Below are 23,877 nucleotides of genomic sequence, written 5' to 3' on the forward strand. Positions count from 1 at the left end.
ATATACAGCTTGTTTTTGGTTTCATTAAGGCTCGCTGAATGACCCCCACATGGTTTAAGTTCATTGTTTTCAGTTTCTCAGCACAATTTAGGAGCGGTATCGGTGTGGTCTCAAACAAATATATTAAACTTTGAAGCAGCATGGAGCAGAATTTCTCTATTGAAGCAGTTTGTAGTGATTGGAGCAGCACTTTTACATTGACTTTTGAGTTTCTGCAACGCTCACACCCTTAGCCCTTTTTTGTGAGCTCTGTGCAATTAAAAGGACATGACAAAAAAAAGTTTTTCTAATGTCAGTAAATTCCAATTTCTCAATATGAAAAGAGCTACGCTTTACGCTAGTAGAAGATGCTTGGTAAGCGAGAAAATGAGCAATAAGAAAATACGAGTCGGCGCATCTACCTAAAGTTTCCATGCACATAGTTTACTAAATACACTAGAGGAAACTCAGCCGCTGTTGTCTATGAGAGCTGCAACGCATGATGCTTAAGAGAGCCTGAGAATGATGGGTAGTACACACATTTGTCTAAGCTTCATTCTTTTGGCTTCATTTGGCTTTGCATGGCCAGGAGCCGCTTTGTAGCCAGACAAAATTCCACAAAATGCTCAGCAGTTCCACATCACAACCTTAGACTGACCAATTCCAATTGGTTTGCAAAGTTCACAATTATGTATTCTTTAATTTGAAACAAATAGCAAAACATTACAATGAACAAAAGCCACAAAAGTGTTCGAAGCCGCAAGCACGAAGATTGGGAAAATACACGAACAAACCATGAAAACCGTGGTGACTGAACAATCAAAGTGCCACGGTTCCCTCCAGTATATTTTGGGGTCATTCAAACTAAAACATCACAGCCCAAAATTCCTCTGGTGATTTTATTGAAAAAACTTAGCCGGAAAGTAACCGTATGAAAGTGATTTTTGTAAAGTATCTTCGTTCAAATAAATATGGTTGCCACGTGACCACCCTTTGAATATTTCAACTAGCAGAAAAAGTTAGGATGAGATAAATTATGTGTATTTAATAAAGGCTTGTACGAATAGTAAAGTTCAAGTTTGAAGCAATTTTGATGCGAGTAGCAATTTGGTCCAAATAATTTTGAATCAAATTCGAATGGTATATATAATATCACATATTACAAAAAAAAAATGAACATGCTTGTTAAGACCAAAGTAACTTGCACAATGTCTTTTTTATCAATTGGAACAAGGCTTGTTTGAATGCAGTGGTGGGCGTGCCTTCCAGCATTTTGGTGCTGCCAATAGGGCAGGCAAAATCCGCTTTTGGAGCAGCTATCTCTGTGCATGGAGCACGTACCGTGAGCTTTCCATGATACTTAAAAAGAAAATTTAGCTTTAATTTAGCTTAATGTTCCCTCAGTTTGCACAATCATTTATACCTAGGCAGATGCAGCAAGCCCATGAAATAAACAAAAGTAGAATTATGTATAAAATCAGTGGCAAACGATACTGAATGATATTCCACCAAGTTAGCTGCAGCATGACGTTCTAACAGCTCACACCCACACATAGGCGTGCGCGCATAGATGCAAGGGGAGGGGGGAGGGGCAAGACATTTGCAAGCCTCATACATTGACATGATAGAAGGAGGGCATTGTGACGTACTTTTGCCCCCCCCTCCTGAAGGAGAACCTTGCACACACTACCTCCCCCCCCCCCCCCATACACAAATTCAAAGCTTATTACAGTAAAACTTCATTAGTACGTACATACGCCCCGAAAATGCGGCTAACTGCACACTAAAAGTAGAATGCATTAATCACCAAGTACCAATTCTTCACTTGTGCCATTACTGCTAAATAAGGAATAAAAGCAGTGCCACAGCAAATATTGTCGTAGTGCCCGCCACAAAGCCATTTCTTTCTGTTTGCCAAATTTCAGAAATGATTAGCACTCTCGCACGGTGATCCGATGGCGTGTGGTGGTGACATCAAGGAGCACTTCCAAAGTATACGCAGCTGACACAGCGACTGCCATAGCGACAAAACGGACATAAGCGGCTGTCCGCGATAAATGTGTACTGCGATCTGCTACTTAGCGAAAACAGACACAGCTTTTATGAGACGCGGCACAGTTGCAGGGAGTTGATCGCCTACTGGCTAGTTGCATGCAACACTTCGCCTACTTGGCGTACACCCCGAGCCGAGCCGCTTGTTCCCACTCAGCCATAGACCACACACAGATGGGGCGAGAAAGCTATTGCATTAACGCAACGATGCGAGCTTCCTGCAAGAGGTGCTCCAGCAGTGCTGGCAGCAGACAGACGCACATTTGGGTTGTCGCCTCATGAAAGCACACAGTTAGGTTATAACGGCGCTACGCTTGCTGTCTCGATGCCCGTGATCGGCACCCCTGTGCTAGAGTGTACTAGAAGTGTTCAGTGGTGTGACCGCACCTCGCCACCTCATCCCTTCTGCGTTGCCCGTAGCGGCGGCGCTGCAGTCGAAAAGTACTGAAAGAGCTACCCACCTCGCGCAGGAACTGCTATGCACTTCGGCTCCTCCGTTGCACCTTCTTGATGCAGATTTCTTCGTACCTGCTTATCATTCACGTCTAGCACATGATGCCATAGCCCTTGAAGTGTGACACGCCAAGCTACTGAATTTGAGCTCTATAAAAGCCCTTGTGAGAGATCGAAAATAATTCATAAAGGGCGTGTCTTATACTGATTTTTTCTGCCTTAGCTCTTTTTTCGTTGGTTAAGCGTCTACACTATACAGCATAACTGAGCCGATTTATTAGAAGTTAGCTGCGAACAGAAAGCTGCGAGATTAATAAAAAGATGTTTCAAATGAACCCAGAACCAGGAGCCTGTTAGTACAGAGGGAAAAGGAAGGGAACATGAACCCCCTACACCACGATATTTTTTCGTAATTTAAAGTCTTTAGGGTATACTAAAATATTTGCACGCATTCACAGCGATCACCGATTGCCAAAGTAAGTCATTCTGCTGCACCCCTCCCTCCTCCCCCTCCAAAAAAAGCCTTGCACCGAAGGTTTACAGTTGGCGAAGCTGAATATAGCGTGTCTCTGTAAAAATGCGCACTGTAAGTTTCACCTTTTCGACAGTATGATGTAATAAAATTAGTTCAAGTCAAATGTAGTTGTACGAGAAATGTACCGCCGAAAAAATAGTAGCTGTGCTAAGGAGAACTGCATGGATATTATTAATGGAGCGGTGACGTGGGACTTAAATGCGTGTACTTGTGTGTGTGTGTGTATATTGTGGGCATTTAGCATACGCATCCCCTTCACCGGTACATTATCATCATTATCATGTGTGGCTCATGCATCCTCATCGTTGTCGCGTAGCATCATCATCTTGGCTCATTCATCGTAGCTGTCGGCTGCCGGTTCCTCGGGCCTAATAAAAGGTAATCCAAACCAAGACTTCATACGTGGTGGAGCATGCTGTTAGATCCCCCGCCATCCTCTCGACCACTCTACCCCCTGGAGCTACGTTCAGGTCGCCGCTTGGGCCAAGTGTCCGGAAATATGTCGCACCAAGATAAGGCCGGTGCTGCAGCCGTTCCCACCCCACCACCGCGTGCCGCACCTTCTCACGCCATCAACAGCCTTCAGCGTGAGCCCCATCCCTTCGCTGGTATACGCGGGGAAGATGCGGAGGAATGGCTGGACGATTTCGAACGTGTCGGCGCTGCTAACCAGTGGGATAACACCTACAAACTCGCTCACGTGTCATTCTACCTCACGACTGTTGTGAAGACGTGGTTCCTCAACCACTTCATCGACATCCCCGACTAGTCAGCTTTCAAAGATCAGCTTCGCCATGTCTTTGGCACACTGGCTGTTCGTTCGGCTCTCGCAAAGAAAGCTCTCGTGACTCGGAAACAGCACATCGGGGAGTCGTATACATCCTACATCGAGGATGTTCTTTCACTTTGCCGCCAGGTTGACACGTCAATGACAGAATCAGACAAGATGCGCCAGCTTTTTAAAAGAATAGCACCCGTCGCATTCAATACCCTTGCAATCCAGAATTCGGCTATCGTTGCTGACGTTGCGACAACCTGTCAGCGCCTCGAAGAACTCGAGTCTATGCGCCTACAACCAGACAGTGATGCGGCTTGTATTACGACTAATCCAAACCTGCGAGACACGATAAGGGCGATTATACGCAAAGAATTAGAATCAATGGTATTCACACTACCTTCAGTGTGTCCCATCCAGTCTTCTTCAACGTCATTGCGGGATGTCATCAGGGAAGAGCTCACGTCCATGACCCACATGGCCAACCTGCAGCCCACTGTCTCTCGTACTCTCCCATCGTTCCCGCTCGTTTTCTGATGATCTTTCATAGTAAGGCTTCATACGGACTACACGTGCAACCTCTGTAAGGTTGCGGCGTTTTGAGCTACAGTGTGTAGCGGATTTGGCTTGGTACGTTACATCGCTTACTTCGTAAGGCCCGAAGTATCGGCTAAGAAGTTTTTCAGAAAGTTCACGGCAACGAACTGGGGTCCATATCCATACTTTGTCACCGGGCCGATAATGCGCTTCGGTACGATGCTGATTGTACTGATAAGAATCGATGCGCTGTTGGCGGCGTATTCTGTATCTCGCCATCTGTCGTGCTTCTACGGCTCTTTGCAAGAAGTCGTCTAGGTCAGGTGGATTGCTGCTTTTTTCATTCAGTAGTAACATGGCATCCAGTGGAGTGGTCACTGTTCAACCGAATACAAGTTCGAATGGTGTCACTCACGTTGTTTCTTGAACGGCTGTATTATATGCGAACGTGATGTAGGACAATATTTCATCCCACAGTTTATGTTCGACGTCGACATACATTGAAAGCATATCAGTCAGAGTTCTGTTCAGGCGCTCCGTTAGGCCATTTGTTTGAGGATGGTATGCCATAGTTCTTCTCTGGTCTGTATGGGTCATTCGTATCAGACATTTCATTAGGTCTGCAGTAAAAGCTGTGCCACAATCTGTAATTACAACGCTGGGTGCACCATGCCTGAGGACTATGTTGTTGATGAAGAACTTGGCAACTTCAAGAGCTGTTGCAGTGTACAGCGAGTCAGTCTCAGCGTAACGGGTGAGATAGTCCGTGGCTACGACTATTCACTTCTTGCGTGCAGTCGATGTCGGAAACGGGCCAAGGAGATCCATATCGACTTGTTGGGATGGGGCATCCGGCGGTTCTATTGACTGGATGAGGCCTGCTGGTTTCACGGATGAAGTTTTGCGTCTTTGACAGTCACGGCAAGTTTTCACATAGTGCTGTACTGATGCTAACAGCTTTGGCCAGTAGTATTTTAGATGAATTCTGGCGAATGTACGGCTGACACCCATATGTCCAGATGTTGGCTCATCATGACATGCGTGCAGAATCTCGTCTCGTAAAGGTGCAGGTACAACGAGTAAGAACTTTTCACCATTGTGCTCTGCTCGAAGTTCCTCTTGTAAAGGACCCCTTCTCGAAGACAAAACGAAGGCAGTCCTCTGGATAAAGTGCGCGGGACTTTAACGTTGAATCCTTCGCGACGCTGTATAAGCGGCAGCAAATTGGGGTCATTTTGTTGTTCAGCAATTTCTGACGCCTGGACGGTGCCTGGAAACGGGAAGTCTTCTTCCTCCAGCTCACTTGTCTCCACTGGTGCGCGTGACAGGCAGTTGGCATCACTGTACTTTTTCCCAGATTTGTATACCACAGTAATATCGTACTCTTGTAGCCTAAGGCTCCATCTTGCTAGTCAGCCAGAGGGATCCATAAGATCTTGAAGTCAACACAGGCAATGGTGGTCACTGGCTGCTCGAAATGGTCTACGGTAGAGATACGGTCGAAATTTACTTATGGCCCAGATGATAGCCAGACACACTTTTTCGGTTGCAGAGTAGTTTGTCTCAGTTTTTTGCAGCTGGCATACGCTAGCACTTTTTCTTGGCCATTTTGCCGCTGGACTAGAATGGCTCCGAGGCCGACGTTACTCGCATCAGTGTGAACTTCAGTTTTGGCAGTCTCATCGAAGTGGGCGAGGATTGGTGAGGCTTGCAGGCATGTTCTTACCTCATTAAATGCTTCCTGTTGTTCCCTTTCCCACATAAAGGGCATGTCGTCTTTTGTTAGATTAGTAAGTGGTTCAGCAATGTTCGAAAAATTTTCCACAAATCGCCGATAGTACGCACATAAACCCAGGAAGTGACGTATTGACTTCTTGTCTCTGGGTGTCGGGAACTTCGCGATAGGAGCTGTCTTTTCGGGATCTGGACGAACGCCTTGGAGCTGACAACAGTCAGTCAGTCAGTCAATGAACTTTATTTAGCTGACAACATGTCTTGCAGCTCTTCAAAACCAAAGTGGCATTTTTCAGGCTTGATGGTCAAGTCAGCCGAACGAATGGCTTCTAATACTGTGCGGTATCGCTCTAGATGTTGGTTGAATGTAGCGGAAAATACGACAATGTCATCCAAGTACACCAAGGAGGACTGCCATTTCAGTCCTGCGAGGACAGCGTCTATCATTCTCTGAAACGTCGCTCGCGCTGTGCACAGGCCGAGTGGAAGCGCTTTAAATTCGTAGAGGCAGTCTGGGGTTATGAATGCCGCCTTTTCACGGTCGCGCTCATCCACCTCATTTTGCCAATATCTGCTCTAGAGTTCAAGGAAGGAGAAGTATTTTGTATTCCGTAGTCGATCGAGTGTATCATCGATACGCGGCAGAGGGTGTATATCCCGTTTGGTTACGCTGTTCAGTTTTCGATAGTCTACACAGAATCGAATGGTGTTAACTTTTTTTTTAACAAGCACTACGGGAGATGCCCATGGACTGCTGGAAGGCTGGATCACATCATCTGAAAGCATTTCCTCCGCTTGTTTCTTGATGACGTCTCTTTCCTTTGGTGATACTCGATATGGGTGCTGGCAAATGGATCTCTTGGCTTCTTCTGTTATAATCCTGTGTTTTGCAAATAGCCGTGCGTTGCACTTCAGAGGATGTTGAAAAGCAGTTCGAAAATTATTTTATAAGGGCAAACAATTGTTTCTTTTGACATTCTGGGAACCTATGGTTGACGTTAACTGATGCGTCGACATTGCAGGTCTCTTGTGGAGTGGTTGGCATTGTCGCTAAGCTGCATAGTTCGGTCGCCATGCAGAACTCGTGGAAATAGGCGATAGCCATACCTTGCGCGATGTGCTGACATTCATTCCCGAAATTCATAAGGAGGACAACTGAGCGGCCATTCGTTAAGTGCACAAAACCCTCGCCACGCGAATTCCTTAAAAGAGACCTACATTTCCATCTGCTATTCCTTCGTGGTCACAAAAGGCCTTATTTTCGACAAGCACCATTACACTACAACGTAGTGACACTGTGACATCATCATCAACAACGTGCAGAGCAGTAAGACGTCGATTTTCCGATTCCTCTACCAACATAGCTTGTTCAGTCGAAAACGTTACACTGATCTGCGTAGGTTAATTATGGCTCCATTGGCTTGGAGAAAATCTATTACTAATATAAGCTCCCTTGAACATTCCGGAAGTACAATGAAGTCAGCAACGTAAGTGAAGCCTCTTATTTCGAGCCTTGAGGTGCATCAGCCAAGCGGCGTAATAGTGTGGCCACCTGCCGTGCGTCTCTGTGCCCCACTTCATTTCGTCACAACCTTTTTCAGTTTCTTTGCCAAGTTGTGACTCATTACCGAATAATCAGCACTGATGTCAACTAAAGCATTCAGCTCGGATCCATACATTTTCACCCACAAATCTGAAGTAATCTTCACACTGCTGCGCTTATTTTCTGTAAACATAGCATCGTCACCTTAAAACCGTGATGGAGGATCTTCGCAACTGTAGTTATCAGCGGCCTCACCTCCACAGGTTGCTTGCTTCAGTTTTCCGGGTATGGGCTTGTAGAATGGTGCCCAGGCCGTGCGGAAGAAGCACGTGGGCTGAGTGATTGGTAATGCCTGGGTGGCGATCTTGGCTGATGTTGGCCTGGAGTGAGTGAGCTCTGGCGCATGGACAGGTACTCTTCAATCTCCACTGGCCATTCACCGTTTCGAAGGCATGGTGCGTACAACGGAAGGCCCCTTAATCCTGCCAGTCGGTGAGGGCAGAAATATACAGGTGACCTGTTTCCCTGCAATGGAAACACAAAGGCCTGGGCTCATGGTGATGGCGGATGTCACTTTTCCGGGGCCTTTGATCCACGTAGCGAGCTACACTACGGGCTCGTGGCAGGTAGGTAGCCGTCGGTTCCAGTGGACGGGGTGCGCTGCGTACCGTCAGTGGGTAAGGAGGAGGATCGCAACTGCTGCATTCCTGTGCGCCGTCAGTTGTCTGAGTATTTCAGAGTACGTTGGAATGCGTTGGATCGGCTGTGGCTCACGCTCCGGCTCGCGTATTATCTGCCTCAGTTCATCTTTTACTACGTCGACGACAGACAGTGTTGTTGTAGTGTGAGGTGCTTGCAACTTGCTGAGCTCTTCTCTGATCACCAACCTGATGAGTTCTCACAGGGCGTCCATGTCACTTCGCTGGCCTCCAGAGAAGACATTGGCAGGTGCATAGTTCATGTTCCGATTGTACTGTCGAGCCCGCTGTTCTAGCGTTTTCTCGATGGCTGTCGCTTTCGTATGAAACGCCGGAACTGTTCGTGGTGGGTTGCGGACGAGAACAGCGAATAGCTCTTGCTTCACTCCACGCATGAGGTGGCGCAGCTTCTTCAATCATATGGGAATCTGCGCGCCTGAACAGGCGGATCATGTCCTCGATGTACATTGCTACACTTTCGTTGGTGAGTTGGTTTCTGGTTTCAAGCACAGCCTGCACCTTTTCTTTGCGATCCGTGCTGGCATAAGTAGCCAGAGCTTGTCGCCGAAATTCATCCCAGGTAGTAAAGGAGGTTTCATGGTTCTCATACCATGTCTTTGCAAAGTCCTGCAAAGCAAAGTATATGCGGCGGAGCTTCTCTCTTTCGTCCCAACTGTTCAAACTTACCACTCTCTCTCAAAGAGGTTCAGCCAATCTTCTACATCTTCAGACGAGTCGCCATGAAACTGGTGGCTGGTGAGGCTGATTGATCACCACGTGTGCCGGTGTTACCTGGCTTGTCATGGTGGTGGCGTCCATTGACTGAGTTTCCCTCGGCGTGAAGTGGAGTGGACTGAATTCTGGTGAGTCACCTCGAAGACGGCGACTGGTCTTCTGATGCACAGGTGTCAGCTCCACAAGACCAACTCACTGGTGGTCAGGGCTACGCTGTCTTGCGTTCGTAGAGCTTCGATTAATTACCCAGCACCTCCACCAGAAATGCAGCAATGTTGAAGGACTCGGTGGTTACAATGAAACGTTTTTGTTAAAAAGGCAAACCTGTGCCCACAACCCAATTTGACTATGGTCGTAGAACTATGTGTCAGTTGCACACCAAAGATTTCCTTAAGCTGCCTTCTTCTTCCTTTTTATGAGAAGTCCCGAGCGCGTGGCGCACATCAACCGGCTCCAGCTGGGTGTTCGTGCCATCATCGTCTCTGCGCAACACAAGACATCGCGCATGTGTGCCCCTGTGCGCGCGGTGATGGGCGCGTTGTTTGAATGCAGGCAAGATGTTGCGGCAATATATATATATATGAGTGTGTGTGTGTTTACTGTGTAAATATACAAGTTAAATATCTCGAGACAAGATGCACCACTGCCTGCCTACACTTTTGACACTTAATAATAGAACTACACTTATAGTACAAAACATGGTCATAAATTTGCTGGCTTGCAATGGCATTACGCCAATAGATTATTTAGAAAGCACCACAATTTGATCTGTCGATACAAAATGAGAACTGGTTACAATGAATTTGCGCAGATTAACAGGCGGGCTACATATACAATTGGCACTTTTTGATATGTTTATGTGTTGTTTTATTATGTTAAATATGTAATAAGCCTTTCAAAAGGCAATACTTGTTATCTTCCACAAAACCAGCATAATAAGACTGAGTCGTCACCGATATAAATATTATAAAACGTTAATTATATTCAGATTTCTCGTGAAACAATTAAGCACATGTAGGCTCATATGATGAACACTGTGCTCTGCATATCGTAGAGACTGCCGACAAAACGAGCATATGATTTAATTGCAGTTTTGATACTTCTCTTCCTTTTGTAGTTCGCCAGTAGCCACTTATGATGTAACGCAGCTCAGAGTGCTGCTTAACTGAGAATCTAGGCGAATCCGTGCAAATTCCGACTGGCTTTTTTTGTGGGTCGGCAGGCTCTTGAAACAGTGAATGTATCGACGCAATTTCGGCGTGCCTGTATATTTACTCGAGCACCATGGTGCGTAGCAGGTGAGTCTACTTATAAAGACTCAGAAACGCATTAAACGGGCTAAAAACGAGCAATTACATGCTTTCGCAGGCTACGGCGCGCGCGCTCCCACTGCAGACGTTTTTGAGGTCTTCAGTACCATGGAACAACAGCGCCGCCGCTACTGTCACCCGCCGGAGAATCAGCCGAAATGCGGCGCGGCTGCCTCGTTCATTTCACTGCCCCCTTCTAGTACACTGTACCTGTGCACTCAGGTGGTTACCGGCTATTAAAAGCGTGCAGTAAGCTTAAAGCGACGCCACGCCACACACTTGGACTTTTTATTGGCAATGTCATACTGACGTGCTTTTCGGTGGTCGCCACATCGTCTTCATTCTTTGCAAATGGTTATGACAAAAGGCACCACCCAATCGCGGAAAAGTCGGAATAATTCATCGCCGATTTCAAGCTGTTGGAACGGCACAACTGTACACATATGCAGGAGTGCAAGTGTACAAGGTGACGACCGACCATTACGTAATATCAGCTCACGATGCAGGCTGCCAACATTCCTTTCGGTTCTAAAACCATCTTGTTTTGTTGGGTTTCCAAGAGGCTACAAAGAAAGATCTTGAACATTTACTACCACTAAGATGACCACAATCTAACAGCATAGTAAAACTTCTTTGCCACTTACCATGGCCAAAACGCATGTGACTATGTCGGCGGCCCACTTCATCATCTGGCAGCAACATCAAAGCCATATCGTTTACCCACATGACACCACAGCAGTATTGATGCCTTTTCAGTGCAGAGAACATGTTGTTGTACTGTTGATGACTTAGATGAGGAGCTTTTCAAGCAAACTATGTGCGACTCAGTAAATGCACATCCGAACCAGCTCCCTTCGTAACAGCCTTACTAGGCACTTGCGGATGTCTGTTGCGCTTTTGTCTGTGGTATTTAATGGCCAACTGTGCTTCATTCCATGCCACAGAGATACAAAGATCACATGGTTCTTTGTCCTACGATTTACAGGAATTACAAAAGCAAGCTTTGGCTTCCAAAGCGTCATTTCTCGTCGTTCCATGTCTTTTTCGTTTCGACGTGCTGTGCTTTCATCGCATTTTCAACACCTTGATTATTGACATCGAACTAGGCTGCCTTGTCATTAACACCCGCTTTCTCCCATGTTTTTTTTTTTTTTTTTTTGGGTGTTGAGGTGTAACCCCAGTACGAACTGTTGATAGTGCATGCAGTTCGACTACGTGCAGATGTCGGGTCTCTTTGACAGCGTCACAGTGGTGAATTTCTCGAGCGAGCTGGCTTTTCTTGAATTGTGGAAATCTGGCAACCAAATTAGTGCAATATCACTTACGTTTCTTTTGGTCCAGATAAAAAAAATTCTGTGCCATGCCTTAATCTGACCGCCTTGCGTTACCACTGCAGACTTGCTGTTGCTGCCAGATATTCAAATGGCATGTGAAGTTCCTCTATGCTGTTACATTGTGGTCATCCTCATGGTAGAAAATGTCCAGGAAACTCCTTTTATGTAGCCACTTAGAAACTTGGCTTCTCGTTCATCTCGTGTTGCATGGTGATGTAGCCATTGATAAACGCTTAAAATACAACTGGCAATGTGCAAAACCAATGAAAATAATCTAAAATGGTCTAAAACAATATAACCTAAAGAAATTACCCATGATCGATTGCAATAACTCACTTAAAACTGCGGAAAACACTTCTATTTGCCAGTGCTTCACAGTGAAATCGGTTGCGGACATCAAAAATTATTTATTTGCTCTAATAAGCAAAATTTATAAGAACAAAAATTTCCATATCTAAAGAAAATAAGTTGAAGCCTATAATAAAACGTCTCACACATTTTTATAACATTAGAATTCATGCTCAGTTTACCAATAAAATGATCGATTGCAATAACTCACTTAAAACTGCGGAAAACACTTCTATTTGCCAGTGCTTCACAGTGAAATCGGTTGCGGACATCAAAAATTTTTTATTTGCTCTAATAAGCAAAACTTATAAGAACGAAAATTTCCATATCTAAAGAAAATAAGTTGAAGCCTATAATAAAACGTCTCACACATTTTTATAACATTAGAATTCATGCTCAGTTTACCAATAAAATGATCGATTGCAATAACTCACTTAAAACTGCGGAAAACACTTCTATTTGCCAGTGCTTCACAGTGAAATCGGTTGCGGACATCAAAAATTTTTTATTTGCTCTAATAAGCAAAACTTATAAGAACAAAAATTTCCACATCTAAAGAAAATAAGTTGAAGCCTATAATAAAACGTCTCACACATTTTTATAACATTAGAATTCATGCTCAGTTTACCAATAAATATCCCCAAAACATCACTTTATGTTAACTTTGCTAGCATTTTGCTCAATAAACGTTTGTATAAAAAGATTGACAATATTTTTAGTAGGTAGGTACTAAGTCGACTGGTGAAACAGCTGAAAACTTTTTGGCAACTGTAATGTTGCTGCTGTTTTTATGGAAATTGCCTGAATATGCATGTTTTCTTGCTTGTTTTCTAGGCCTACTAAAAATTAATGTTTTTGCTTGTGATGACACGCAAGAAAACAATCCCGATAGAATGCTCTACCCAGCTTGAAGGAAAAATAACGTATTATTCCCCCGAACTTTTCCTTTTTGCTGGGATATTCAAAGGGCAGTCACGCTGCCACAAAATATTTTCAAATAAAATTTTTTTCAATAGAATCACCGGTGGTTAAATTATAGGCTGAGACATTTCACTTGGAATAACCCTTCAGGAAACTCTATGCCCACACCAGCTCACCATGATGTCAAATATTTTTATGGCATCTGCTGGGACCGGCGTGCGCACTCATTGGTAAAAACTGTCCACATTGTGTTCTGAGGGCTTCAGTATCAATACAGCAATGTTCAGAAAATTTAATTGAAGTGATCCAGCCAAATTACACAAAAGTAGTTTAAACTTTATAACACAGTGAAATTTATACACTGAAATCTTTGTGCAAAATTCAGAAATGCTAAGCTCACTGTCATTTCCTATCCTAACAATTATGCCATAATGTCAAAATTAATGAAAACCTTGCAAAAATATTTTATCTGTTTATTTTGACTTGCTTGAACTGAAATATTCCTTAGAACCTTACCGAGGCCACAAAGCCCTCCTTGCTGGCTGCATCCAGGGCTTCATTCAACTCGCCCATCTGTGGAAGAGAGAGCAACTTGCACTGAACAGAAGCGTGTGAGATCCACCGAACAATACCATTAGAGTTAAAAGCAATTCGCATATGCCAAAATCACTGCACCTTGCCATGAGGCATAGTAAGTGGAAAAATGGGCAGAAATGAAATGCGAGTGCCGATGCCCCCAGCAAAATTTACGCAACAATTACCACTATGTCAGATATAGTTCAATAGGGCATATGCAGTTCCTAATCAATAACAATGAAACACACTGTCTTCTTAGAGGGAGCATAGACTAAACATGTGAGGTTTCAGGAAATTTTGTTGGGCCAATTTTGCGCCAAAATACAAAATATTCATTTTGAAATCTGCGACGTCGTGCGTGAACATTCCGTTGCAAAACCTAAAATTGAAACTTTGACCTTGATTTTGTCCTTTCTCAATGAACATATGATTGTGAAATTAACGTCATTAGAGGGTGCCATTTATCCATCCAACCAGATTCACTTTAGTGTCCCTTCAAAAATACAGAGGGCATTTGTTCTGTACAGCAGGCCGGCTAGCTAATACAGAATGACGATACGCCAAAAGGGACACGACATGAAATCACTTGCGGTGTCAGAACAGAGTGGTCTCTCCCAAGAGGTTTTGACCGCGTCATGTACACAATTGTGTGTTACCTGTATCGACTTGAAGGGCCAGCAAAACACATCGAGCTATGAATGGCCTCCTTCACAATACATTTCCCTTCACTGGCAACTTGTCAAGAAGGGTTCGACAACAGAAAACACACGATACAAGCAAGTGCCTTCAGTTACCCGACAGAACACCAGACGCAATATGTTGCACTATATACCTAGCTATGTGTCTATCAGAATTTCGTCCCTCTACATCAAGAGGCACATGTGGGACACAAAGCTCTTAAAATCAGAACTCAAAATTTTACCCTTGCAATAACGCAATGAAGTAGCATACAACATAAAGTTGGCCCCATGAGATCACTCTGAACAGGATCGCTCAGCCAAGGCCTCGGTGAGCCCAAAATTTTGCCCTCACTCACCCGCGAAAAAAAAAAAAAATCGAACAGTGGGCCTTCCAACACAAGAGCATTCAGCGATGGCCCCCCTACTGAAAGCTGCACATATTAAATACAAATTGCGGCTGATATGACCAGCATGCATGATTTCATTGTTGAGATAACATTAAAAAAAAAAACACATCCAAGTTTTGTATTCAGACCCTAGCAATAACGAGTTCGAAAGGGCAGGGTTTTTCGGGGGCTTTTACTGCAACAGAGATTACCAATACGGATGTGCTGCAGGAAGGCATTACGAAAAAGCTTTTCTGAATGAATATCAAGGAATAAAGTACATTAGAGAAAAAGTGTCAACGTTTTTCCATCGTTCACGTGTTTTTCTGGGGATGCGAAGCACAGGAAATTAGATCGCAATGTCCAGAAGTAGACGTGACAGATATTCTGGTGGCACGCGTGAAGTTATTAGTGAAAATTCCTTCAATTACGTGCTGCGCAACTCTCCAAACGAGCTATCACCAATGTTCCTGAAACTTACGACTTCCGCCGATGAATCACCGCCAGTTTCACGGCACCGATTGGACTAGATGTCACGAACCTCTGCAGCAAGCGCGTTTCGTTGTTAAGTGCATTTTCACAACAAAAGTTGCGTCAGCATTAAACATAGCATCATGGATTATTTAGGACGCATGCACAACTGCTAATTATTCAGTGGAGTAACTATAAGTACGTGATTGCGACTTCGGTGGCCCTGAGAAAAAGGTGCACATGTATGGCACGCCGGTGCTGATATCGCTGGTGATAGACGTTTCCTAATCCAAATTTAATGCAGTTTGGTAAAATTTTCGTTGATATTAACAGGACGACGCAGTAAATTTGATTTGACGCACTTTGGGGCAAGAGTGGGATCACTGCGCTTACTTTGGGTTTTGAGAATTGATAGCACAAGACCCCTTCAGTCCCTGTAGTGGCCTTTTCAACTGGCGTTTCCTTTAGCTAAGCAAAATCAGATGAAAAAGTGTTAGCTGCTAACCTTGCTTGTTATAATGATATAGCTTGTTTCTATCACATTCAATGCTTTGCCTACCTAACTTTTTAAACCCTGGGAAACCCTGGGAAGCAAGAGGTAGACATTTGTAACATAGTGTAGTCTAAGCAAGAACAGATGAAAAAGTGTTAGCTGCTAGCCTCGCTTCTTATAATGATAAAGTTTGTTGCTGTCGCATTCAATACTTTGCCGACCTATTTTTTTTGACCCTGGGAATCAAGAGGCAGACTTTTGTTAACATAGCCTAAGCAAGATCCGATGAAAGAGTGTTAGCTGCTAGCTTTGCTTCTTGTAATGACGTAATTTGTTGCTATTTCATTCAATGCTTTGCCGACCTAAAATTTTAAACCTTGGGAAGCTAGGGGCAGACGTTTGTAGCATAGTGTAGCCTAAGCAAAATCAGATGAAAAAGTGTTAGCTGCTAACCTCGCTTCTTATAATGATATAGTTTGTTGCTATCACATTGAATGCTTTGCTGATGTAACTTTTTAAACCCTGGGGAGCAAGAGGCAGACATTTGTAACACTGTTTAGACGCTTCACAGCCGGCCTTATGACTTCAGAGCTGCCAGAAACCAGCCCGCTAATGACAGCTGCACATATTAAAACTGAAATTTGGCTGCTCGAACCAGGAAGCATACACTAATTCATCATCATCATCAGTAGCCTGGCTACGTGCACTGCAGGACAAAGGCCTCTCCCATGTTCCGCCAGTTAACACGGTCCTGTACTTGCTTCTGCCAATTTATACCCGCAAACTTCTTAATCTCATCTGCCCACCTAACCTTCTGTCTCCCCCTAACCAGCTTGCTTTCTCTGGGAATCCAGTTAGTTACCCTTAATGACTAGCGGTTATCCTGTCTACGCGCTACATGCCCGGCCTATGTCCATTTCCTCTACTTGATTTCAACTGTGATATCCTTAACCCCCGTTTGTTCCCTAATCCATTCTGCTCTCTTCTTGTCTCTTAAGGTTACACCTACCATTTTACTTTCCATTGCTCGCTGCGTCATCCTCAATTTAAGCTGAACCTTCTTTGTAAGTCTCCAGGTTTCTGCTCCGTAGCTAAGTACCGGCAAGATACAGCTGTTATATACCTTCCTCTTGAGGGATAGCGGCAATGTACCTGTCATGACTTGAGAGTGCTTGCCAAATGTGCTCCATCCCATTCTTATTCTTCTAGTTATTTCAATTTCGTGGGTCAACTCCGCGGTTATTACCTGCCCTAAGTAGACATAGTCATTTACAACTTGAAGTGCACTATTACCTATCTCGAAGCGCTGCTCTTTTCTGAGGTGGTTGTACATTACTTTCGTTTTCTGCAGATTAATTTTAAGACCCACGTTTCTGCTCTCCCTGTCTAACTCCGTAATCATGTGTTGCAGTTCGTCTCCTGAGTTACTCAGCAATGCAATGTCATCGGCGAAGCGCAGCTTACTAAGGTACTCTCCATTAACTCTTATGCCTAACTGTTCCCATTCTAGGCTACTGAAAACATCATGTAAGCACGCGGTAAATAGCATTGGGGAGATTGTGTCCCCCTGCCTTAAACCCTTCTTGATTGGTATTCTGTTTCTTTCTTTATGAAGCACTATGGTAGCAGTTGATCCCCTGTAGATTTCTTCCAGAAACACTAATTAATGAGAAGCTATTTTAAAAAAAACAAGCAAACTGCTTGAACTGGGACTCCAACACTTGTGAGCTCGTAACGGCAGAAACCCGAATGTGCTAGTGGAAGAAAATTAGGAAAAAGCTCTTCTGAATGAAGAAATACAGATAAAGTAGATTCGAGGAAAAGTACTCCCACTATTCACATGCTTTTCCATAAATGTGAAGCATGGAACATCCTGTACTGTTTCATAAATCCTTTGCTATAGTTTTCCCAGATTTCATTTTGTGATGTCCAGAAACAGAGGTGACATTTTAGCAGCATGTGCAGTTGTGTCACTGATTCAGGTGGTTAAGCGAGTTCATAAATCGCATGTGCATTAGAATTGAGTACGAAAAAAAAAAGATGAATGAGGTCATTCTATTGCCATCGGGATTTTCAAAATGGCCGCCCCCTACGTGCGTCGGCATGGCGCTTTGGCCATTTCTGCCTATGTGTTTCCCATGTGCGGCACTTCGTACGTGTGCTGCGGAGTTCGTCATCTTGTAGTGCATTAGCATCGACGGCATGAAAGGGCCGACTCCAAAAACTTGAGTGCACCACGATGCCGCTTTTAAAAGGGAAGTCATCGCGTGTGCAGAAATGGACGGAAATCGCGCCGCATCACGGTCGTTCGCAGTTTCTGAAACGTGCGTGCGGGACTGGCGGGAACAAAAGCAGAAGATTGTCAACAGAAAAGCTTCACGCAAAGGCTTCAGTGGACCACAGCAGGGTCGGTTTTCACAAATTGAAGAGCTGCTCGGCGAGTATGTGCTTGAGCAGCGAGCGGCACAGCGGCCCATGACGCCAGAACTGCTCTATGTGCGGGCTATGCAGTTAGCCTTAGAAAAAGGGATAATGCGGAGCCAGTTTAAAGCGAGCAGGTGCTAGCTAACTAACTTTATGAAGAGGAAAGGCTTTTTTTTCCCTCCAAAGATGAACGGGCATATGCGAAAAGTTTTTAGGAGGAGTACGATGAAAAGCTTCACAGTTTTCCGAGGTTCGTCCTAAACTTGCGGCAAAACAACGGCTACCTGCTTGGGCAAATCGGGAATGCCGATCAGACGCCTCTTTGCTTCGACATGCCTGGCACCACAACCGTCGAGAAGAAGGGGGCGAAGCAAGCTCGCGTGCTGACATCGGGCCACAGTAAAACTACAGTGACGGCAATGCTCTGTTACACGTCAGATGGGCACAAGCTTCCCCCATACTTTTCATTTAAATGGAAGAAGCTCCCGAAAGGAGTTAAATTTTCGAGTGGTGTGATCGTTCGGGCCAGCGAGAAAAATGGGTGCGCGTTGCAATCGATGTCTTACCTTTTTTTTTTTTTTTCGTCGTGGAAATCGGGTGCGCGTTACAATTGAGGGCGCGGTAGAATCGAGTAAATACGGTACTACTGGCCACGTCTTACCACCGACGTCACTCGTTATGTGAGGACATGCTGGGACTGTCAACGACGCAAGACACCACCGACAAGGCCGGCGGGACTTCTGTAGCCAATTGAACCACCTCGCCGACCTTTCCAGCAGATTGGTATGGACCTACTGGGGCGTTACCGACGTCGGCTTTCGGAAACAAATGGATCGTGGTAGCTACCGACTACCTCACCCGCTACGCCGAGACAAAAGCCCAGCCAAAAGGCAGTGCATCTGAGGTAGCCAAGTTCTTCGTCGAAAATATCGTCCTACGTCATGGCGCCCCGGAGGTCCTTATCACCGACAGAGGAGCAGCATTTACTGCTGACCTAACTCAAGCGATCTTGGCATACAGCCAGAAAAACCACCTCCGGACGACATTACTCACAGACTAACGGCCTCACCGAGCGGCTAAACAAGACGATCGCCGACATGCTGGCAATGTACGTCGATGTCGAACACAAGACGTGGGACGCCATTCTTCCGTACGTGACCTTCGCATACAACACGGCGGTGCAGGAGACGACGCAGATATCTCCATACAGATTGGTCTACGGAAGGAGCCCGGCAACGACGCTCGATGCCATGTTACCCAACGTCACCGACGAAGAAAACCTCGATGTGAGTGAGTACCATCAACGCACCGAAGAAGCCCGACAACTCGCGCGTCTCCGTATCAAGAATCAACAAAGGATCGACAGCCACCGTTACAATCTTCGACGACGCTTCGTGGAATACAAGCCCGGAGAACGTGTTTGGGTGTGGATGCCGATACGCTGACGTGGACTCAGTGAAAAGCTTCTGCGATGGTACTTGGAACCGTACAGGGTGGTTCAACGTCCCGGCCCACTTGATTACGAGATTGTCCCCGACGACATCTAGAACTCTCAACGACGCCGATTGCGATCGGAAGTCGTCCATATCGCGTGCCTCAGGTCGTTTCATGCACGTTAACAAATTGAAACAGTGTATTTTGTATTATTGCTGTATCGTAATTTATTTATTGTACTTTCTGGCATTATTGTTGTACCTTCATCTTTAGTTAAAGCATCGGGACGATGGCTTTTTCAGAGGGGGGCAATGCCACGTTCCATTCCTCAAGTTTTATTATCGCCCCAATACACTACACAATTCTCAGCGCAAACCGCCCCTGCTGTTTTCGAGAAGCTTCAGGACTGTAGTAGATCATTTCGATGAGATCACGCCCACTCTGCGAAGTGTACAGATTATTCTAAAACCTACGTCACCGCCAGCGATAACGCTAGAACATTCGATGGCAAGAGTATAAATGCCGACGCACTTCGCCGCTTGTCAGTAGCTGATCGACGGCCGACGCTCCGTTTACTGCTATCTGTGCAAGAGTGCTACTGTAATTAGACTTTCTGTTTACCGGGCACAGGTTCGCCCAAATAAACAGTTGAATCCCAACATAAAGTTTCCTGTCTTCGGCCATGTCACGACCCCGTGACAGTATTTGTGCCCAGTTAGAGCTCGTGATTTGCATGAAAGATCAAATTGAATTCGTCATCGCATTAACTTCTTTTTCTTAATAACGCTTTAAAGAAAATTAAAATGTGCAAATATTTCTAAAAGTTTTCTTTCCACTCATTCTGCAGAGCTTTCCTTTTCTGAAAAATATGGTTCCATATTTTCAAAGGTTTTTTTTTTTTTATTTCATCAATCACATACAAGAATATATCTTGAAGGTGGCATCAATGCATCGCAATACAATTAAAACGTGAATAAAAAGAAAGCCAAGACACAAATGTCCCAACATAGGCCGTTCTGGCCATCTATCGTCAATAAGTAATACACTCTGCACTAGTTTTGTGTGGGAGCAATTTTTGATGATGGTGAGTGTAGATGTAATTCGTCATTTTGTTGAAAAACCTCATAATGACTACAGACAGCTTGTATGTGACAACATGGGCATGGGCATAGCTTCTGAATGCACTTTGCGACGGTTGCGCCAATTAGACAACCACATGGCAGGAGTGTCTTGCATGTGATGGCATTTATGTGAGATCGCGAATGTCGCGTTTTGACATGCTGCTGAAGGTGGTTTTAGTGAAGTCAATGCGACCCGTGAGCGGTTGCAAAAGGGTTAACGTGTCCTCACCATGGCAACGAGGGAAATGTAGAGGAACATGCCGGCAGCCAGGGCAAATATGTGCGGTGCACCCTCCGTAAGGTCGCCGACCAAAATGCCCACGCCCAGACCCAGGAAGCAGGTGAGTGCCGACAGAAAGTTGTAAGCCACAGCCTGACGAGTGCTCATGCCCGCGTTCAGCAGCACCGCAAAGTCCCCTGCATTGAACGGGTTTCTTGATTCATTTTATTGTGATAGCAATTACATGGGCATTCTCGGCAAATTTTGGTCGTTGCCATCGCCATGATGTATAGAATATGTATATGTACGTATAAATATTGGAAAAAAGGCACGCATAAAAATTGATTGTAAAAAAAATTTTAAAGCATCCAATTGAGGATTCAAACCAGCGACTTCTCACTCCACATAGAGCTGTGCGCCGCCGCGCCGCCGCCGCCACCCGTTTTTGCTCACGCCGTTTTTGCTCACGCCGTTCGCACCACCGCTGAAGTTCCAAGAAAGACCCCGCCGCCGCCGCGCAATGATTGTAACGTGCGGCCGTTTGTCTTACTTTAACCCAAGCGAGGAATCTGGCTATAAAATACATCATTTTGCCTTTTTTCACAGTGAAAGCTGTTATGAAATCAAAACTTAGGTCACACACGGCACCATAGTTGTCCGCCGCTGTCGCCATCACCGGTCCGTAACCACTATTGCGAAATAAGAAAAAAAAAAGCACCAAGGACGCAGTGGAGCTCGAACCCGAATCCGCTGCGTGCCAGCCAGTATTCTGCCACTGAGCCACACTGGTGCTTGGAACTTGTTCGAAAACTTGCCTTAGGCAGGCTTGATGTCAGGAAATTAATCATGTTATTATGAGTAATAAAGCTTGAGGTAAACAGCGCAAAAAACAAAGACAGAAAACTAGGAAGACACAAGGCAGCGCTCGTCCTGTGTCTCCCTATTTCGCTGTCTTCGTTTTTCGCGCTGTTTACTTCAAACAATGAATCGTAACCAACTTGCCCAGTTTTCAATACTACTCCGAGTAATAAAGCGTTTTAGAACAGCAAAAGAACAACCAGTCGTCGCACAATACAAATAGCGTAACGAGTGGGTCGTCCAATGCCCCAACCCATTACAAAAGTTTGTTTTTGTTCAGTTATTAACAGTGGCGCATACCCACTACAGGCACAATATCTCACCTCAGCAACTGCATGAACAATTGGCACACAATTCCTCGCAAGCGTTTAGCAGATACAACGCTTCTCGGAAAAATGACAAAATATAGCGTAGCGAATGCTGGTCTACTACCCAGAAATTATTATTTTTAATGCCGTAGTTGGTATCAAGTAAGTGTACAAGCAGCAGATGCCTTTTCGTACACTCGTCTTTTCGTGCATGCGTTGCATGGTCAACGCAGCGTTATAAGGTTTTTAAAATTATTAATCTATGCCTTTTCTAGTAAAAGACGCACATGCAGAATATATATGTGTTGTTATGGTGCCCCAGACATGCACAATAATTGCTTTTTAATTGACAATTGCACAAGTATGAACACTAAATCTTGAGCAACATTGGTGGACGCTGCAGATGGGGTCCACTGTTTCAAGTACCTGGTGCCGTTAAGAATGGGCAAACAGACAAATGCACAGACATACAAAAATTTTCGCGTCAAAAGTTTTCAAGAAAAACTATCCTCTTTAATAAACGGAGGGCTCTCCATGCAGCGGCGCATGTGCATTTAACACACGAGGAGAAAGTTTCAGAAGACTTACATTTATTCACAAAACACAGGACATCCGTTATTAATTGAAAATATCAGTGATGCGCATCTGCACTTAATTGCCTTGCAGTGAGTCAATCAATTTCGCACGCAGCTTGCAAAGCATTTCTACTTCGGCTTCAGCATTCTCCTGGCAAGAGAAGTTGCACACGGAAACATCCAGCGCCGACACTTTCTAAAAATGACGACGACTGCGCAGCAGAACCTCTTTGCTACACAGCCGCAGCATTGCCAGCACGTGACGAGAAAGAAGAAGCATCTCTATGTGAGAGAAGCAGATTGGCAATTGAGAGAAAACCAACACTCCACGGCAGCCTTTTTTTTTGTGTGTGCTCTCTTCACGCACGTCGTTGAAAGAAGAAGGGTTACGTGGCAGAGACGGGAAAGGGGGAAGCCTGGCACCGGCGCATGAGAGACCCCCCCCCCCCCCCCCTCAATCAACGGAACTCTTTGCGGTGGCTGCACAAGACAAGAAGGGATACATATCGTTAATAGAAATGAGGGTGGCACGTCTAGCGCTCAAATGGTGGTCCACAATTCGAGTGCGACGTCTTGAAAGTGGGTGCGCGCCCGTGAAATCGAACGATTGACGTCTTCCAGATTGTAAAGTTGCAGACATGATTCGATGTTCAATGTAATTGGTGTAATGAGCACAACCGAGACGGTCTGAAAATCAGTCGCAAATTTTCCCACAATGGTGCTTTCTCTTTGCTAGAACACCCCCCTCCACCGCTCCCACCCAGCATTTTTTGTTCACTTTATTGGCAACATGGGCCGTCGGACATTATATTTATTTTACATTCAGAAGTATAAAAGGTCTTAAGGACCACGCATCCCATGCTTCGATTTTCAGACACGAGAGGCTGCTTGCTCAATACGATTTATGCAACTGCAGACCTTGAAGAAGGTCGTTTGGTTGTAGTGCGGATATTCACGACTCCCGCGACTTACTTTATAGGCAGTCTGTACTGTATTCGCCTTTCATTCCACATCTCCCAAACCTATACTGTAAAAAGATATGTTAGTATCATCAGCAAAAATTACTATTTCCTTAGTGTGGTTCATATTGCAGATGTATGTGACAAAAGAAATAAGGGGACCCAGTATCGAGCCCTGTGAAACTTCTGTAGTGTTTATATAGTGGTCTGAAAAACAGCTCTTTACTGTTGCATACTGCTCGCATAAAAAGCTATCTAAAAAATCAAAAGCAGTATGCAACAGTAAAGAGATTTTTTAGATAGCGTTTTATTAACAGATGAGCCTGGCCCCTCAAACCACAATAATATAACTTACCTAATAATATGCCGTGAGTAACAAAGTCAGACACCTCCTTTATATCTAAGAATATTCGAACTG

The 23,877-nt window shown here is 44.8% G+C and overlaps 1 protein-coding gene across 5 annotated transcripts in view; it reads right to left on the reverse strand.

The window, feature by feature from the left end:
* Window positions 1-23,877, reverse strand: part of LOC119167678 (metal cation symporter ZIP14-like) — a 107,041-nt gene that overhangs the window by 2,025 nt on the left and 81,139 nt on the right. For 4 of the 5 annotated variants that reach the window (XM_037419198.2, XM_075876075.1, XM_075876073.1 and 1 more), the window contains exons 7-8: window positions 20,769-20,956; window positions 13,471-13,527 (exon numbers count right to left, since the gene is read on the reverse strand). In XM_037419198.2, coding sequence (XP_037275095.2) covers window positions 13,471-13,527; window positions 20,769-20,956 — 245 coding nt within the window. Of the gene's footprint in view, window positions 1-13,470; window positions 13,528-15,077; window positions 15,140-20,768; window positions 20,957-23,877 lie in introns of all 5 variants that reach the window. The other variant, XM_075876072.1, reaches the window with a different exon arrangement.

The sequence above is a fragment of the Rhipicephalus microplus genome, chromosome 10, assembly GCF_043290135.1.
Source record: "Rhipicephalus microplus isolate Deutch F79 chromosome 10, USDA_Rmic, whole genome shotgun sequence".
Taxonomy (NCBI): domain Eukaryota; kingdom Metazoa; phylum Arthropoda; class Arachnida; order Ixodida; family Ixodidae; genus Rhipicephalus; species Rhipicephalus microplus.